At 54.1% G+C, this 18,907-nt stretch overlaps 2 protein-coding genes across 9 annotated transcripts in view; both read left to right on the top strand.

The window, feature by feature from the left end:
* The window catches only part of CTDSPL (CTD small phosphatase like), a 117,175-nt gene extending 112,482 nt beyond the window's left edge, over positions 1-4,693 (top strand). For 2 of the 7 annotated variants that reach the window (XM_059390562.1, XM_059390560.1), the window contains 2 exons: positions 2,060-2,214; positions 4,474-4,693. In XM_059390562.1, the coding sequence (XP_059246545.1) occupies positions 2,060-2,214; positions 4,474-4,537 (219 nt within the window). In that variant the 3' untranslated portion in view covers positions 4,538-4,693. Of the gene's footprint in view, positions 1-952; positions 1,295-2,059; positions 2,219-3,553 lie in introns of those variants that run through there. The other 5 variants (XM_059390565.1, XM_059390564.1, XR_009402429.1 and 2 more) reach the window with 4 other exon arrangements.
* An 11,243-nt stretch (positions 4,694-15,936) lies between these two features.
* On the top strand, positions 15,937-18,826 carry VILL (villin like). Of its 2 annotated transcripts, none has more exons than XM_059390559.1 (3): positions 15,937-17,262; positions 17,564-17,626; positions 18,315-18,826. In XM_059390559.1, the coding sequence occupies exons 1-3, from the start codon at positions 17,047-17,049 to the stop codon at positions 18,534-18,536; spliced, it is 501 nt and encodes a 166-aa protein (XP_059246542.1). In that variant the 5' UTR covers positions 15,937-17,046; the 3' UTR covers positions 18,537-18,826. The 2 variants fall into 2 exon arrangements, with proteins under 2 accessions (XP_059246542.1, XP_059246541.1); XM_059390558.1 differs by having other exon boundaries at positions 17,516-17,626.
* The last annotated feature ends 81 nt before the right edge of the window (positions 18,827-18,907 follow it).

Raw genomic sequence — 18,907 nt, 5'->3', positions numbered from 1 at the left:
CCCAGGGGTACAGGTCTGTGAATCACCAGGTTTACACACTTCACAGCACTCACCAAAATACTACTTTTGAACTCCTTTGACTTTCCCCAAACTTTTTTAAAATTTTTGTATTTACTTATATATTTGTCAGGGAGAGAAGAGAAGTAGGCAGAGGCAGAGCTGCAGACAGAGGGAGAGGGAGAAACAGACTCCCTGCTGAGCAAGGAGCCAGATGCGGGACTCAATCCTAGGACCCCAGGATCATGACCTGAGCCGAAGGCAGATGCTTAACTGACTGAGCCACCCAGGCGCCCGGCAGATTTTTTACATCCCTTCTTTTGCACCCCTGACTGCCACCCATTGCCACCCCTCCCTACTCTCTAAAACTAAGTGTAAATCCTGTCCGTTCCCCTGGCTCAGACTGTCCTGAAATGTTATATTTATGCTTTTAACTGCTCACTGCTAAGGATGGGAGGAAATTCCCCACCTCCCTTTGCCATGTAGCATGGTCCGGCAACCCCAAGTGGAAGCTTTCCTGGCCCTGTGTTGGGGGCTCCCTGGTGTTAGTGGTTGGCAGGCAGGTGACCTCTGGCTCCGGGTGAGGTGTAAGGAGCTGCTTGGATACAGTGGAAGAGCTTTTGAAATTGACAGGTAGCAAGGCTAGCTCTTCTATATTCTGCACTCTGGCCACCTTTCCTGAGGCAGGAAATCAAAGCAAGCATATGCACGCAAACTAGCAGTTAGACTTCACTTAAAAAGCAAATGCTCTGAACTTTACCTTCCTCCCAAACCAGGTAGCTTTGCAACGGCCTTAGCTGGGATGGGAGAACCAGATGATGATGATGATGGTTTTTAGATACCTGTCCTCCTTACCAAGGAAAAGACTAACAGTACGGGGGTCCATTCTGGCTAGGAGCTGCCCCATCCCGCACCAGGTGCAGTTCTGCTGCCCGCTCCACACACTGTCTTCCAGGTGCCCGTGCAGTCCTGGTTCGATGACATGACGGACACAGAGCTGCTGGACCTCATCCCCTTCTTTGAGGGCCTGAGCCGGGAAGACGACGTGTACAACATGCTGCACAGACTCTGCAGCAGGTAGCGCCGGCCTCCGATGCCTCCCGCCTGTGCGCCCTGCAGCCACCGGCCTCGGGGGCCCACCCGGCCGTAGCTCCCTGGGAGCGCCCAGTGGGGACACTCCGTGCTCCAGGCCACGAGGGCCATGTGGCCATACCTACCTGGTTGCTTTTTTAAGAACAGAAACAACTATTTTAAAATGAACTCTTTTAATCAATTTCATAAAGGGACATGCATTTTACTGGATTTGCTTTTCTTAAAACATACCAAAAAGGATAAAAATGGGGAGGGGGGAGAAAAAAAGCTTGAGATCTATCAGAACTTCCTTTCAACTGGCCCCCCTTGGCCCCCTCCTCCAAGCAGACAACCTGTCCCTTTCTATCCCAGCTCGGAGCAGCTGACCCAACTCAGAATCTCTTTCCTCCAGGATGAAGTGCCTTTTTGAATGTTATTTTAAGCTGAGAGTTAGTTTTTCTATACAACATATTTCCAGACATCTTTTAGTCTTTTATTGTCTTAAGATTCTCTAAAAAAAAAACAAATATGACAATTTTCTAGAACCTGGGGTGGGCGGGTGGCGAGGGATGTCCTGGAAGCCAGTCTCCCAGCAGGTGTGCGTGCTCTGACGCCCGGTGACGCGCTACAGGACCAGGCTCCCGCAAGGAGCCTCGGCGACCATGGCAGTGTCTCGGTTCATTACGTACCCAGTTTGGAATGTACCTGCAGTCGTGCGGCTTGACACTTTAGGAGACAATAGATACTTTTATATTATCACTGTTACTTCGGATGGTGACAGTTGTGTCCTGCAGTCACACTTTCCCCTTGAAAAGTGGCATTGTCACCTCTACTTTCAACCACTGCCATACTTCTGTACGTTTTTCGTTCTGTGGCTGTCGTTCTGGGTAGAGCAGTTCCAAGAAACTCCAAAACCCTCGGATATCTTAAAAGAAAAAAAAAAAAAAAAAGAAATCTGTTGATTGATTTTTAAATTTTTCCTTTCCAAAAGCTGGATACACACGGAGCTGTTCGGGAATTTTCTTTGCTGCTACCGCGCTGCCACCAAATGGAATTGACCAGCGGCTGTTACACTGTTCTTTGCCACTGTGCCTATGCTCAGAATCTGCTCACTGCTAAGCTGCAGACGTGGACAGGGTCAGAAACGTAGGTGTCCCCCCCCCCCACCCCCCCCCCACTGCAGACTGCACCAACCGTATCCCTTCCCTGGTACCGGCCGTGTGAGTTCAGGAGGGAGCAAAGACACAGGGGCCAGCGCACCAGGCATGGCATTCATTCTAAATGGCAGCCATCATCAGATACCATGATGAGCTGACTGTTCTCCTTTGAGAACCTGTGGCCTCAACCAGCCACTGCACTGATGTGGTCCAAGTCCACTCCTGGTCTTCTCTTTTGAAGCATAGCCTCTTTCTGAGCCGGGGTTGGGGAAACCTGTCCAGATGTGGATGGAGCTCATCGCCCTGAGTCAGGGAGAGAGAGGGTGCCCTTCCTGGGCTGGGGCTTCCTTTGCAGCCTTTCCCAGTGAGCTGTTCTAAGCAGTGCCATGTTCCTTGTTTGACAAGACAGTTTATAAAGTATTGCTCTTAAAAATAATTTAAAAGAACCCTGTCGTGTCGGCACCATTGCCTTAGTCCTCTGTGGGTTGGGCCTCCGCCAGAGCCCTGGTGGGAGAGACTGGCACTAACAAGTCTGGAGATGGGGGTTGAAGTGAAATTTTGCTCCTACTTTTGTTCACAAAATAATGAAGCCAGCTGCCAATCCTGTCCTCCCAACAGCACTTGAGGCTGTGGACTGCCATGCATTCAGAAGACAAGTGTTTGGGGTAACCAGGTGCCCTAGCATTCTGGGTATGCAGAACCCAGTAATCCCCATGCCGGTTCCGGCAGAAATAGCCCCACGCTAGGCATTACCACAGAGAACGGCGTTATGTGGCAGATCTGCACATGCCCTCAACCTTGATTTGGAAACTAGTCATTAATGAACCCGCTGCCTTAAATGTTCTTAAATGTTGCAGTCAAGTGTCTGTCCTGTGTTGAAATCCACACAGAAATCAGTCCTGGGGACAGCCTTCGACCCTCCCCCCTGCCCTCTTCTCTGCCGGCGTCACGCGGTCTTCTCTGGAATAGGGGGCAGAGAGGACGGAAATTCTAGAGTATTTCAGGGGAATTGAACCTAGGAATAGTGTCCCACTTCTGAGAGCTGGAGTGAAGATGCTGGCAAGCTTGAGCCAGACACTGTACCTAGTAGTTCCTGAAACCGCGAGCGCCATTGCACGACTGTTGGGGATGGAGCCCGGTTCCAGCCATTGCAGACACAGACTGTCTCGGGGGCTGCCAGCCCCTCCTTCCCCTCCCCCCGAGCCTTCTGGATTCTGTGCACCTTAGTTGACCACACTCCAAAATGCCATTTTTATTTTAACCCTTGATTCTGCTTTATGTACATAATCAGAATATCTATATCTCTCTATATATTTTTAATCATCTAGATGTAAATGAAGCAATAGAATTCTAACATAAGGCCAAGAAATGAGATGAATGTTTGGGGTTTATGTTTTCTAAGGTAAATACGGGTATTGTTTTTAATTATTACCTTTTATTAAATTGTGGGCTTTAAAACCTAATGAACCCTATTAGCTACTTCTCTGTGCCATATGCTTCCCATGTTACCAAAATATCCGCCCCACCACCACACGCACACACTCTTCAACCAAAAGAGAAACCCAGCCTCCTGAGTTTCTTGGTCCTTTGTGTACCAGGTTAAAATACAGGCTCCCGGACAAGTATTTTTTATATTAAGATCTGGGACAAGAGAGCTTGGGTCATGGACTTGGGCCCCTATGATGTGACATCTCTGGCCAGGCTGTGGGTGGCAGTGCCTGGGCCCATCAGAGGTAGTCACTGCCCTGTCTTCCATTGCTCTGGAACCCTCTGTGTTGGTCTGTGGCTTCATGCATTAGCTCTTTGTAAACAATGTTATCTGTATCCTAAGGAGGAATGCAGCATGTCACAGCCGATGGTTAGTGGGGAAGCTTCTTTGACACTCCAGTTTTGATGAGGTGACTTTGGAGAATCGCAGAGGCCCTGATGACACTGATTTGTCATGGTTGCAGCATTTGAACTTCTGGTGTAAAAAAGAAATCTAAATCTATAACCTGGCAACCCTTTACAACCCTACATTTTAAAGACGGCTCTCTAATAAAATCTAGACCCACACAGTCCTCTATGGTCAAACACTCGTGACGTTTGTGCCTCTGTTTTTAAAGGTGCTGCAATGGGCAGTTGGCATGCCAGGGTTCGAGAGGGTGGGTGGCTTGAAATGCTCAGTTACCTGAGCAAACTCTTACCGGCTGCCTCTGTTCCTGTCTCACTGTAAAACTGATGGTGTCTGTAACTGTCTGTTCTCCAGGGAGCTTCTCTGCAGACTAACACCCCCCCCCCACCCCGTAGTGGAGATTCTGGTGCCTGGGTAGTCGTGGATTTCTGTTGGACATTTGAATGTGACAAACAAGCCAGCATTACTTGGGAAATACTACATGTGGAATGTGCACGTTTCCAGGGACGAGCATTGTCCGGTCGAGAGGTTTGCAATGATTTCCTTCCTGCCAAAAATAAACACGTGAAACTGCGCCCTCTTGTGGATGGACTGCTTCTCCAGCGCTAGCGCCTCTTTCCAATCTCTGTGTGCTCTCTGTTCTCTCCACCTGCACGGCCTCCCGCCAGCCCCGCGGGTCTTGGGTGGGGGAGTGAGGGGCGCTTCTGCAGAGTTGGAGTGGATGGGAGCAGGGCCGCAGCATTCCAGGAGCCACTGACCTTGACCCCCGGGGCAGGCTGGAAGACCATCCTGCTCAATGGTAGGCCCCCCGGCGGCGTCTCCACAGACAGAAGCTGTGTGGCTCGCTCTCCTGGCCCACGGATTCCAGCCCGGCCAACGGGCTTCCGCGCAGTCTGAGAGAACCGCAGACCCCCACCCCAGCCCACGGGAGCCACTGGCATTGTGTGTGAGGTATGGTGCCTAAACCCAGAGCCCATGGGCACGCTGGCTGAGCTGCTGTGATCACCCGCTGAAGCATGGCAAGGGCTAGAAAGAGTAAGGATCACCAAGACAGCTTTCTCATCCTGGGACATCCTCCAGGCATTGCCTTCAGCCCAGCCCCTCTGTACGTGAAAATGAGAGGGGCAGCAAGTGCTCCTCTGCTGGAGAGTCATGGCGGAGCCTTGGGCCTGGCCACACCACTCATGACTGTTGCTTCATGGCGATCCCTAATTTAGATAACACCAGAGTCCATGGTCTCATTAGACAGGCCTTCTCCCCATTTCATGGATGAGAAACCTGAGGCCAGTGAGACAATTCTTGGCAATCTCTACTCTATCACAGGCTTCCACCAGGCGTGTATACTCGTCCTGACCAACATAGGACACAGGATGTGGGTCAGCCCAGAAAACCTACTATTTACCCAAAAACAAAACCCCAAATCCCCCACAGCTAGTCTGTGCCATGCCTCTCCACCGTGGGGCAGCTGTCCAGCCAGAGAAGTCGCCCCAGCTTTGCCCCAGGTTTTGGACTAGGCTGTGTCCCTCTCTGTCTCTCCTTGGTTCTGCTCCTCCCCAGCCCTCTTCTCTTCCTCCTTCCACCTTCTCTGGCATTGCCACCATACCCACAACTGCTTCACACATCTGCCTACAACCAGACAGACAGCTGAGAATTGTGGCAGGCCCTGAAGCAGGTATTCCAGCGAATGTCCATAGATCCTCTGAACAGGTGGGAAGGAAACATACATCATCAAGAAGCCACTTATTTGGGACTTGGGCATATTTGGATTTCACTTCTGGATGTTTTCTTGTTTGAGCACGTATCATCCGTGTTCCAGGACCAAAGAATGAACAGGAAGCCAGGGAGGGGAGGGGAGGAGTGGCCAGGGAAAGACAGTCTGTTGAGCTAATGGATGGGGGGAGTGTCAGGGGCTTGTGGCGGACTCCTCAGAGTAACTGGAATGCTTATGTGGCAGATCTACACTGGGACTGCCCGTGGGTCAGCAGGCTGCTCGAGGCCAGAGCCACAGTTGGCATGGTCAGCAGCCTGGTCTCCAAGGAGAATATACTGGACCTTCCAGCACTCAGGAGGAGGATATGGGGGTTCCGGAGTTTTCCATCCCAAACTTCCATTACAGCTCCATCTCTTAGCTCAGTGATTCTCAGCTGTGGCCTCCCATTAGAGTCACCTGATTAGAATCACTGGCCGGCTCCTAAAAACATAGATCTCTTAAGTCCACTCCAGACCATTTAAACCCCAAACTCTGAAAGTGGGCATCACATTTCTACTCAAACTTCCAGGAAGGGCTGAGAACCCCTGTTCTGGCCAGCAATGGAGGAAAATAAAGTCCCCCAAATTGTTTCAGGCTTGACATCCAGGTATGGCAGAGGGGCCACGGACAAGACTTAGGAGAAATCGTTTGTATTGCTTTACCTGAAAGGCCAGCCATACAAGTTCATTGCTAAAAGGTCAGGAAACCCAGAAAATTACAAAGAAAATCCCACAGGGTCACTGGGAGCCTTTCCCAAGGCAGGGGTGAGGAGAGGGGCCTAATAGCCACACTCAGCTGACAGTTTCTGCTTTAACATTGAGGCGGGAGCAGAGTGGATACCCCCACTTCACATGCGAGCGCTGCGTCACACTGCCCACCAAGCTAACTGAGCCTTGCCACCCGCCCTCCCCTATCCTGGCCCAAGTGGTGTCTCCAGGGGGTAGATGGCACGACTGGGCAGGGCGACACATCCCCAGCCGCGGGGATGCAAAGCGGGGACACCTCCTTGTTTGCAGGGACCCAGGGCTCTTTTCTAGGCTATCCTCAGGCCCTAGCAGTTCCCACCACGGCGACTTCCAAGGAGCCCCTTTTTGGCCCGGTGACCCTGTCACTGCTCCTCCGCAGCCTGCAGCCAGATGGGAGGGGGCAGGGGTACAAGTGGGCCTAAGGCTGCTCTCCTGAACGGGACGTTTTCAGGCTGTGGGATCCAAGACCCCTGTCAGGCCTTAGCTTCCCTCCCACCTACCCCAAGGCCCTGTCCGCTCTGTGGAGGGTCGCACCCTCCTGCAGACCTGGTCTCCATGAGGGGCGGCGTACTGCACCAGTCTGGGCCGGACTCCTGAGGAGAGCAGGACTGCCACGAGAGAACCCGAACTTGGGGAACTGGGAGGGGGGGTGGGCGGGGCTTGAAGGAGCGGAGCTGGTGTCCAGCGTCTGTCCCACCCACTCCGGGCCACACCTACACCGTTGTCAATATTGATGTGGCTTTGGGGGAGAGCTAAGCAGAAGGAGGGGGTGACAGAGCACCTTTTTTGCTCTGGGGGAGGCACCATTCTGTGTGGGGACACGGACACTGAGCCAGGACCCAAATCAGTAGGGTTATCTGCTTCTGCAAGCAGGAGGAAGAGGACGAAAGTGATGGGTGGGTGGAGAGAGCACTGCTTTAGCTAACATGGTCAGGGAAGGGCCCTCTGGGGAGGTGTCACTTGGGTTGAGGCCAGAATGCAGAAAAGGAGCCATGGGAAAATTTAGGGGACAGGCTTCTGGCAGAGGTAATAGCAACTACAAAGGTCCAGAGACTAGAATGAGGTCGGTGTCTTAAGAGACAATGAGAAATATGTAGATAGAACACAATGAGGAACAGGGAGAGTGAATGAAAATGCACCAGCGGGACAGGCGATTGGGGGCTTTATTTTCGGGCTTAAAGCAGGGGAATGGGGTGATCTACTTGTGGTTAAGAGATCCCTTTGGTTACTGTGAGAGGATGGACGTCAGGACCGAAGAGACCAGGAGACACAGAGGGAGGCCCAGCCACATTCAGGATCTAGGTTGAACCAGACTAGCTAGTGGCAGCCAGTGCATGTGAGGGAGGGAGAGGAAGCCAGGGCAGCCCCCAGGTGTGGGGCCTGAGCTACCGGCTGGAGGTTCATGCCCTATCTTGGCCTTGGAGGAGGTCTCTGAGGGGCCTGACCCAGACGTCAACCATGAGATCGGATGCAGCAGGAGAGACGTGATCAGACAGATGAAGGATGAAAGGTGGGCAGGGGGGGGGGGGGGGGGGGTGGTTCGGAAGGAATGGGAGTCTGTGTTGGAAGAGACACTAGTGTTCCCCTGGGACTGGAACCTGAAAGAAAAACAGACAAGAGGCAGGAGCTAAGGCCTGTGCCCACTGATATCTGAAGGCCCCAACGGAGAGGGCAGAGTGGCCAGTGATGTGGGGAGAACACTCGGGCTGTGAGCAGTTTCCAGAGGAAGGAGTGGTCAGTGGGGTCCCTGGGTGGTAAGAGGGAGGGTAAGGTGAAGACAGACAACTTGCTGTGGCAAGCGTGGGCCTTGAGGACCAGAAAAGGGCCATTTCCAGAGAGTTCAGGAACGAAGACCAAGCAAAGTGCACAGAGGAGAGAATTTGCAGGGGGAAGTGAGAAATGAGGACACAGGATTTTGCGGAGCACGGGGACAAAAGGAGTCAGGGAAACAGACATGTGCAGGCAGAGACAAACACACACACACACACACACACCCCATCATATAAAGGAACAAGGGACTAAACAGGCGCTCTCACACCACAGGGTCAGACACACACAGGGCCCAACCACCTGTCCTGGGATGCAGGCGTTCCTTCACACACAGGGACCCATTAACTCTTCTAACCACAGTCACATACTGTCAGTGGTCCAACTCGGCACAGGTGGACCCAGACTTCCTGAAGTCACCCCCTCTCTATGACAGGGAGCAGTGAGGGGGAGCCTTGGACATGGGGAAAGAGTCTGGGGGCCAACGGGCAGGTTTTAGCAGTATGTCCTGGCAGAGGAGTCCCAGTGGCTGGGCCTTGGCTAGGACGAGGCTAATGGCTTAAAGTAAGAGGTGGCCCTGTTCCTGGAGTTTCTGGAATGCTCCATTTTCAGCAACTCCCCCACCCTACAATCAGGAAGGAAAGGAGAGAGAAGCCCAAGGTGTGGGAAAGGTGTCTTCCCTGAAAGGACTGGACTGGCCTCTCCCACGATGGGTATCAGGGCTCCCCAAGAGGGGCTGTGCTGGGCAGCAAGCCCAAATGGGGAGCAGTGGGAACAGAAGAAATGCTAGAGGGAGCCCTGGCCCCCTACCCCATCTCCTGAAGTGACCTGGGTCTCACAGAACCAGACTGCCACTCCCTCCCCCAACAGCTTTGGTTCTCCTTCCTCCTAGTGTGTAGGAGTAGCCTGGCCTTCTGGGGGTCAGGGATCAGAGAAGGAAAGTCATGGTATATTCCACACCCCACATCGTGGACCAGCTCAGGCCACCAAGCCCTGCTGTCTTTGGCCTCCAGTAGCCAGGAAGGGAGGCCTGGCAGACCAGCCATGGCCCTGGGGATGGGGTGGCTCTCAGGGAGGTGGGTCAATATTTGTTGACTGAATGACTGACTGACTGCATTTGAACCCAGCCCACAGGTGGTGGGGTGTCAGGCTAGGTGGGAGCTGGGATTGAGTTACAGTGCCGTGACAGGTAGGGGACAGGCCCGGCACTGCCCGCTGGCCAGGAAAGAGAGCACCTTCCAGCAGGTAGGCCTGGCAGGGAGGGGGCTCTGGAATCAGTGGGGAGGGGTTGCTCTGAGTCAGGGGTGTCTAGCACAGGGTCACCAGACTCAGGGTCACCAGGGGCTACCAGAACTTGGGAGGCAGGGAAAACCCAACAAGTGAGAACACCAGTGGGGGCAGGGAGGCCGCAGGCGGCGACCGAGGGGAGGAGAGTGGCAGATTCTGTACAGGTGGTGTCTCCCTCGTGCCCAGAGTCAGAACACCTGGGGACCCAGGCCCAGCCCTCCCTCCTCCCACTCCCACCTTCTCTGGAGGGCAGCGCCCCTCCCCTCTTACTGCAATTCTGGCAAAGTGACCTCCGGGTCTGCCCTGAGGTACCTCAGGAGGAAGTGGCCATGGGGGCACCAGAGGAAGGGGGGCTGGGGGGAGGGGGGCTGGTGGGTGGGTAGGAGGGGGAGCCCAGGAAAGGAGGGAGCATCTGGAGAAGGAAGGGAGCACCTGACAGTGAGGAGAACCCAGGGTAGAGAAGGGGAGACCAGGGAGCAAGGGGATGTTAGGGGAGGCAAGGGGTGCAACAGGGGGATGGGGGGAGGAGTGGCCTCTCGGGGAGAGAAGGAGCACTGGGGGCAGGGAAGGCAGAGAGAAGGGGGCTGGGGAGGGAGGATGCCTGGGGGCAGGGGATGCCCAGTGGGGGACAGGAGGGGGGCCAGGGATCCAAGGGGGTATGGGGGAGGGAGGGAGATGGGTTTGTCAGGGAAGGAACTGGGCATCTAGGAGGAAAGGGGACCCTGGGCTTCCAGCGGCTTTCAGGAGAAAGAGGATACAGGGTGGGATAGAGGGAGCTCCCTGGGGGAAGAGAGGGCGTCTCGGTGGGAGGGCTTGGCACTCTGGGAAGGGAAGGGTCCCCCTGAGGGAGAAGGAGACCACCTGAGGGGAGGGGGTGCTAGGGGAGAGAGGATCCCTGTGAGAATCCCTTGCCCACCCCCAAGAACCCAGGTGATGTGGGGATGAGGGCCCCAGGCCCTGGGAGCCTCTGAGTTTGGCTGGCTATGGGGCGCCCTTCTCACCCCCTGCAGGGGATGCTGACCCGGCCCAGTGAATCTCACCCGGTCCCAAACTTCTGGTCTCCAGATTGACTGTCCTGTCCCCCAACAGGTCCCTGGTGACCACAGTGTGGAGGCCAGCCAGGCTTCCTGTCACTCTGTCCCCGACTCCCACAGTTACCTGACCTACGGCCCATAGTTTATATCTCTGGCCACTGCCCACCTGTGTTGTGATGGTTGTCACTGGGCATTGCTTCTGTCCATTGCCTCTGAAATGTCACTATGCCTGTCACTCGGTGTCATCGCATGTTTTCTGTTGCCTGGGACCAGGTGTACAGGATCTCTGTGTCTGCCTGTCACCCACGTCCCTGGCACGTCGACAGGCAGGTCTCTAACAGCTGTTCTGGGTGCAGTGAGAACGCATGGTGGCCCCCTGTCCATCCACCCTTACTCAGTAGCAATCAAGTTTCACTCATGCAGTGGCTGTCCCTGAGTCCCTGCTGGCTGTGGCACAGCTGGGAGCTGGCAGCAAGCAGGAGGACGAGCCCCTGGCCTTGCGAGCCCTCCGCTCTAGTGCAGGAGACCCTACCTACAGCAGACCTGCTTGGTGTGGCTCTAACCCCCACACGACTGCCCCTCTGCCAACCCTGCTCTGGGCAGCTCCCTCCCGCATTCGCTCCCTGCTTCCAGAAGCCACCTTGCACCTCTTCGGGAGGGTGTGGAATTTCCCACAGTGACCTGTGAGTTCACCAAGGCCTGAGCCCAGCCCTCGGGGGCCCCGGACAACGGAGTAAGGCGTAAGGCATGCAGGCCACCCTGCACGAGCCACACTATTCTTCTGATTCTGTAACTCTAGAACTCTCCTCCTCCTTAGTCTGCTCTGCCCAGACAGGGTCAGCCAGCCATGGGAGTTGCTACCACTGGAGCCAAGTGGGGAGGGGCGAGGAACTAACACCATGCTAGGATCACTAGGAAAGAGAAATTCAAAGAGAAGTGACTTCTGGGTCAATCGGGCAAAGCAGTGGCAAGAAGCAAAAGTTGTGGGGCGTCTGGGTGGCTCAGTCAGTTAAGCAACTCCCTTCGGCTCAGGTCATGATCCTGGGGCCCTGGGGTCGAGCCCCACATCGGGCTCCCTGCTCATCAGAAGCCCACTTCTCCCTCTCCCTCGCTGCTGCCCCCCGCTTTGTACTCACTTCCTCCCTCCCTCTCTCTCTCTCTCTCTCTCTCTCTCTCTGTCAAATAAACAAATAAATTTTTTAAAAAAGCAAAAGTTGCAGCTGGCAGGACTTAGTTTAGATGGAGAAAGAACTTCAGTGGATGAAAAAATGACCAAACCTCACACCCAGGGCATGTTACAGGGAAGCCTGGGGGAACTGAGAGTCATCGGCTACAGTGTAACAAGATATGGAGAGGCCCCTCCTTCCCAGATACCTCTCATTCCATGCTGCTCTCCTGTGCACACTCAGAATCACAGGGCACTGTGGGAGCTAAGGGAGCTAAGTCACTGTTTGCAAAGCCTGTGGCTGTTCACAGGGTCTGCTTGTATTAAGAGGTCAGCTCTGTTTCAAGAATTTAAGAGTGCCTGTGTTTGATTTACCCAGCCCTCTCAGGTTAGCGAAGCCTGCTGCTTGCTCCTGACTCGATCACAGTCTTCAGAGATGATCCTTGTGTGCAGAGTCTGAGTTTGCAGAAACTTCTCCCCGAGCCTGTGTCTAGAGACTCTTTTAAGGGTCTTTTTTTTCAAAATGTGTCTTCCTTCTTTTCTTCCTCCCTCCCTCTCTTTCCCCTTCCCTCCCCTTCCCCTTCCTTCCCTCCTTCCTTCCTTCCTTCCTTCCTGAGATTTTATTTGAGAGAAAGAGAGAGAGAAGGAGCAGGTGGGGAGAGGGACAAGCTGACTCCCTGCTGACTGGGGGACCAGGATGCAGGGCTTGATCCCAGGACCCTGAGATCGCAGCCTGAGCCCAAGACAGACACTTAACCCACTAAGCCACGAAGGCGCCCCCCAGAACCTGTCTTTTTAAACAGTCTGTCCCTATTTCCTTGTGCATTAGTTTTGCTTTTATAGTAGAGACTGCACTGTGTGAACAACCTATCCCTGTCACAGAGTTTGTCTGGGTCCTTGTCTAGGATACCTCTTTCAGCCTAAAGACGCTGTTCCTGTTTGCAAAGCTTTGTTTCCAGTACCTCTCCCTATCAGCAGACCTTGTTTCCTCTGCAGTGTCTCTGTCTCTAGACTATGATCCTGTTTGCAGAGTCCTTTTCTATTCCAGAGTCTCGCTCAGTCTGCAGAACCTAGGACGTATTTGTACAATCTACAACATCTTTTTAGGGCCTTTAACTGTTTGCACACCCTATCTGAATTTCCCTGGGTAGAAACTTTTCCTGCTTGCAGGACCTGTTTCTGTGAAGACTTAATCACTGTCAGAGGTCACTGTGTCTATCTGGGAGCACCTGTGTCTCTCTGCATAGCATATCCCTGTTTGTAGAGCCTCTGCCTATCTGCATACTCTGTTCCTAATTCTGTGTATAACTGTTAACAGAACCTGGCCATATTTACAGGCCTTTATCTGCTTCCAGAATTCATTTTTTTTTTTTCCTATAAAGTCTATCCCTGTTTGCAGAATGTGGGCTCTCTATAGAACTCAGTCCTATTTCAAGATCCCAGAATTCTGTGCTTGAATACAAAGCTAATTACCCTGCCAGCTCATTTCAGCAAACCCTGCCCGTTCTGAACAGGCTCCCATTGTTAACAGAACCTATCTATTTATAGAGCCTGGGTGGGCTTACAAAACCTCTCCCTATCTGCAAAGTCTCAGTCTGCAGAGCCTGTGTGTTTTTTCAGAGTCTGGATCTCTTTGCAGAGTTCATGAGTATTTGCCCAAGCTGTTCCCATCTCCCTGTATGCAGGATTTGAGTCTGTTTTCCAAGGCTGTTCTTGCATGCGGGGGTCTGACCGTACCTAGAGAGTTTCTGCTTGTTTCAAGATCTTGTCTCTGGAAAGACGCTGTGCCTGTTTGCAGAGCCTTGCTTTCTATGTCTGCAGTCTGTCTCTTATGCAAAGAGTCCCTATCTTAAGGGTTTGTCCCCATCTGCATGTACAAAGCCTTTTCCAGTCTGCAAAGCTCCTCCATATCTGCTGAGTCTGTGGCTGTTTGTAGAGCCTTTTTTGTATTCACATCCTTTGCTTGTTTGCCTGCCCTGTCTGAATTTCCCTGGGTAGAGTCTGTCTCCTTGTGCAGGCTGTGTTTATACACAAACATGATCCCTGACCACAGAACTCATTTTATCAGGACAGCCTGTGCCTGTTGCATCCCTTTCTTCAGTCTCAGGAAGCCATCCCTGTTTGTAGAGCCTCTGTTTATATGTAGAGCCTTTTTCTGTCCACAGAAATTATCACTCTCTGCCAGTGCAGTCTCTCTTTGCATAGCCTGTCCCTAACCATCTGGAAGACCTAGGCCTATTCGCAGCTCTGAATACTGTAGACAGAGTCCGTCTGTGTTTACAGGATTCAGTCTCATTTCAAGAACCTGTTTGCAGAGCCTTTCCTTGGCTGCTGAATCTGGTTGGGGTTTTTTTGTTGTTGTTGTTGTTGTTTTGACAGAGAGATCACAAGTAGGCAGAGAGGCAGGCAGAGGCCGGGGGAAGCAGGCTCCCCGCCAAGCAGAGAGCCCGATGCGGCGCTCGATCCCAGGACCCTGAGATCATGACCTGAGCCAAGGGCAGAGGCTTAACCCACTGAGCCACCCAGGTGCCCCTGAATCTGGTTTTTTTACCAGCAGAACTTTTGCCTGTCTGCAGAGCCCATCACTGTCTCCAGTGGCCATTCCTGGCTGCAGAGCTCCCTGTCTTCATAGCCTGTTTCTAACTCCCTGCTTGTAGAGGTCCCCATGTTCAAAACCCATTTCTGCCCACAGAGCTGGGCCCTGTTTCAAGACCACAACCACAGATAGCAAATTAGGTCCCTGCTTGCAAAGCCTCTGTGCCAATGTCTGCAGTACCTGTCCTTTTTTGCTGGCCTTTGGGTATGTATAGAGCCCTCCTAGTGAAAGGCATGTTCTGTGATGACAGTGCTTTGGAAAGCTGCAGGCGGGGAGTGTTCTTGCTTGGAGCCCAGAGCACAGGTGGTCGGGGCCTGAGAACTCCAGCCCTTGTTGTTTCCTCCCTCATTCCGTCCTGGCCCGGGATGGACATCGGCAAGGACCTCCCGGCCATTGAGAGTCACAGGGACCTCCACGTATGGATCATCGAGTTGAGGGGCACAACCGGACAATAGAGCTGGTGACAAAGCCTATGCAGTCTCTGAGACTAGGCTTCTCCCTCCCCCCATCTCAGAGCTCCCTCCTTCCTCCAACCCCAGAAGGTCATGGGTAGGCAGGTGGTCCTGCGGAGTTTTCCATGGGCACCTTCCTCTCCCAGAACCTGAGGATGGTGCCAGTTCTTGAGAGGGCTTCTGGGAACTTCCTCGAGGAACACTGCTACATTGTCTTCCACTTGAGCATGCAGGGAGTCTGTCTGAGAGGTGGCTTGGCCCAGCTGGGGAGTGTGATGATGCAGACCAAGCCCCACTCGGGAAGAGGCAGGCTGGCAGCCCAGGAATCAACCCCAGGAGAGGGATACCACCTCTGAGGCCTCTTCATCCTTCCTTCCCCCATTCTGGACCTCCTGTGGAGGCCTGCCCAGTCCCTCCAAGGCCCTTGGCGCACCCTGGATCTGTGTCCACCCCATCCCTGGATCCTTCGCTAGCCCCGACCCCCCACCCCCACCTGGGCCCTAGGCTCCCCAGAGCCTGAAGGCCCCGCAGGGGGTGCCCAGCGACCTGCACTGTTGGGTCAGGAAGGAGGGCTAGAGATAGGAGGGCACGGCGGTCGCTTTCGAGCAACACCTGCAGGGGGCGCCGGGGGCCGGCACCGTGCAGCACCGGGAGGCGCGGCGCCAAGAGGCCAACACCTTCCGCAGCCACTTCAGCCAGGCACCCTGTGAGTGCTAGAAGGCTGGCTGGGAGGCCTGGGGTGACTCTCTTCACCCTCGCGTGGGGGTGTTGGGCTGGGGGGAGACATCTTTCCTGAGTTATAAGTCTCATACCTGACAACGACCGATTTAGAGCATAAATTCAGTGACTTCTAGTCTGTCACTGACTTGTGCACCATCACCTCCGTGACCCCAAAAGAAGCCACATACCCTTTGCCAACACTCCCCGTTTATCCCCAAGATTTTCTTCCCTCCGTCTATATAGATTTGCCTATTCGGCGCATTTTTATAAATAGAATTCTACAGCACATGATGGGGGATAGAACACATCTATGCATTTATCCCTCACGGGATATCTGAATTGCTTCCACTTTGAGGCTGCTGCGGATAATGTTGCTATGAACATTTTTATCCACGTTTTGCGGTGGTTTTTTTTTTTTTTCCCGATTTTGTTGGGATAATTGACATACATCATGGTAGAGTTTGAGGAGCACAGCATGAGGGTTTGACTTACAAGCCCTGAGACCTGATCACCACACTAAGTTTAGTTAACATCCTCTTGTCTACAAGCTTTTGTGCGGCAGTGTTTTTCCCTTCTCTTGGGTATATACCCAGAAGTGGAGGTCAATGTCGTTTGGAGATTGCCTTTGTGATATCCAGAGAGGATATCTTCCCCAGAGAGAGCAGTTAGGCTCCGTGTGCCCACAGGATGCCCAGGCACTGTTTCCTGCCATTGTCAAGGTGGGCATTGGTATGCCCACTTTACAGATGGGAAAAACTGACACTCAGAAGGGTCTCACCGCCCACACCGGGCTTGCCTGGGATTTGATGCAGGTCTGCCCGGCTCCAAAGCCCATGCTCAATACTCACTAGGAACAGGAAATCACGCTATTAAGTGTAAGGAAGTATTTTCCTTTCAGCGTTTGAATGGGCTTTGTCTTTTTAAGTGACACTTGAGAAAAGAGAATTTTCCCAAGAGCCCCGAGGCCTTGCATCCACCCAGCTTCTGCAGCCCTGGCCTGGGCAGCAAGCAGCTGGGCCAAGACCTGCCTGCCCCTAACGCACCTGTGGCTGGAGGGGAGCAGGGTGTCTGGGCAGCCTCTGGAGTCCTCCCTGCTTGCTTGTCCCATGCACCACAGGCCAATTCTGTCCTGTTTGACAGCAGGCCAGGACATGTGTGGCAGGGCCCAGGGGCCCATGGGGAGAAGGGTCACCAGCAGAGCCTTGTGCCAGCCCAGGAGAGCCCTTGCCTGCACTGAGAAGGGCTGCCCTGAGGCTGAGGAGAGCTCGTTGGCTGGGCATAGGCTGGGCGGCTGGGCATAGGCTGGGCGGGCTGGTTCAAGGGGAGGAGCCACCTAGGCCCACCAGTCTTCTGTTCCACAGGTGTGGTGCATCCAGGACTTAGGGAGACAGCCCATGGACCCCAAGCACCATGGACAGCTGTATGTGGACATATGCTACCTGGTCCTCTACACCTACCGGAAGAGGGGCCATGTCTGGTACATCCTGTACCTGTGGCAGGTGTGTGGCCTGGGGCTGGGAGGGGGCACCTTCAAGCCCCAGAGCTGAGGATCTGAGAATGGGATTGAAGAGCTGCCCCAGGCCCTTACCACCGCCACCTGCAGACCACCAGACCACCACACGTGAGGTCAGTGCTCTAAACTGCAAATGGTGATCAAGTGGGGCTATGAGCCTCCCACCTTTACGGGATGGTTGTCACCTGGGATGCCTACAAGTGGACTGTGAGTGAGGCCTGGACTCCCAGCCCTACATACTCCACGGAGAAGGACCTGCCCTGAGCAGGCTAGGAGGAGGCACTGCCCTGTCAGGGGGAGACCTCCAATGTGGGTAGAGAAGCCCTGGTCTTGTCCTCAGCGCCCGCCCCCCTCTCCCACCCCCAGGTCCCAGTGGTGCCCTCCATACTGTTCTACCCTGATTCTTGCCCCCAGAACAACCAGTTCTATGAGGAGGTGGTGGACGGCAGCCTAGGAGCAAAACCTGCCACAGCTGAGGTAACAGCAGTGAGTACCGGGTCCCCCAGCCACCTGCTGGGGACTAGGCTAGGTCAGCATGGTCTGGATGGGTAGAATGGGCATGAAGGGAGCCAGGCCCTAGTGGGTAGTGGAGTTTGCAATGGGGGCAAGAAGGCCACCAGCTCAGTGTGGCCTCCCCGTGTGAGTGTCTCCCCAGGACTCCCCAGCTTGAGTCCTCTCTCAGGGCAGGAACTCAACAACTTCCAGCTATCTGGAGGACCAAGCAATGGAAAGGCAGGCCCCTTGACCCTGCAGACCCCCAAGGGCTAGGAGGAGAGCACAGGGAATGAGCTGCAGCTAGGCCCCAAGGCCAGTGGCACCAGCACCAGCAGCTACCACAGCAGCCCCAGACCCACCATCAGTGAGATCCTGCCCCTGAACAGCTAATGCACCAGGCTGCTGAGGACTTGCCAGAGGATGTGGGCCCCACAGGTCCACTGCCCAGGGCCTGGAGCATCTGAAAATGAGCTGGAGGTGCCCAGGGCATGACCAACTGATTGTGGGAAATGGGCAGCCTGCCCGGGGGGATATGTCTTCCAGATGGAGTAATGGGCAAAGCAATATGGGGGAGGAGAGCCTTGAGCCCTGGGATGATACCACTGGGTGGATGAGAGGGGATTCCAGGATCAGCTTACACCCTGCCCCTGTACCCTCTCCCCTGGTCCAGTTCTACCTCTCTGAATCTGACTTCCAAGATATCTTTGGGAAATCCAAGGAAGAAAGCTATAGCATGGCCAGGTGGAGGCAGCACCAGGAGAAAAAAGCGGCTTGGCTTTTTCTGACCCCAGGAACCTGCCCCCGCCTGGGCCACCCACATGGACAGGACCCCCACAGGTACCTTCCCAACACATACCTGAGCCCCCAGGGAAACCCTGCTGGCATGGTCTAGCTGGACGTTCCCAGGTCACCCCCTCCCCCCCATCAATAAAAGCTGGTGGCGCTCACAAGGTGTGGTGTGTGGGCTTTCAAGTCTGGATCACTCAGTTGGTCCATCTCTGGGGGAAGGGGCCTCTGGGACTGGAGGGGGTGGTCTGTGATATTCCAGGGACCGAGCTCTCACCACTGTCTTCCATGGAGGGGTTTGTTTCTTGCTGGTCCTTCCTGCCCAAGGGGACAGACAACCCTCATACTCAGTGTAAGTGTGGGGGACATGGAAAGAGAGGTGCTGGGGCTCTAGTTCCCCCCAAACACACATGCACACGCATGTGCGCACACACACACATGCCCTTTATAGGGATTTTCTGACATTCCGGTAAAGAG

This window comes from Mustela nigripes, chromosome 2 (genome assembly GCF_022355385.1).
Source record: "Mustela nigripes isolate SB6536 chromosome 2, MUSNIG.SB6536, whole genome shotgun sequence".
Classification (NCBI taxonomy): Eukaryota; Metazoa; Chordata; class Mammalia; order Carnivora; family Mustelidae; genus Mustela; species Mustela nigripes.
Note: the sequence above shows the minus strand (reverse complement) of the source record. Positions and strands in the feature narration are given on the sequence as shown.

Excerpts from the sequence above, each read along its gene's own strand:
- VILL (XM_059390558.1), top strand. The coding sequence starts at position 17,047 with ATGGACAGCTGTATGTGGACATATGCTACCTGGTCCTCTACACCTACC. Across the intron at positions 17,263-17,515 it reads ACCAGACCACCACACGTGAG|GTCCCAGTGGTGCCCTCCAT; the intron begins GTCAGTGCTCTA and ends TCCCACCCCCAG. Across the intron at positions 17,627-18,314 it reads CAAAACCTGCCACAGCTGAG|TTCTACCTCTCTGAATCTGA; the intron begins GTAACAGCAGTG and ends CCCCTGGTCCAG.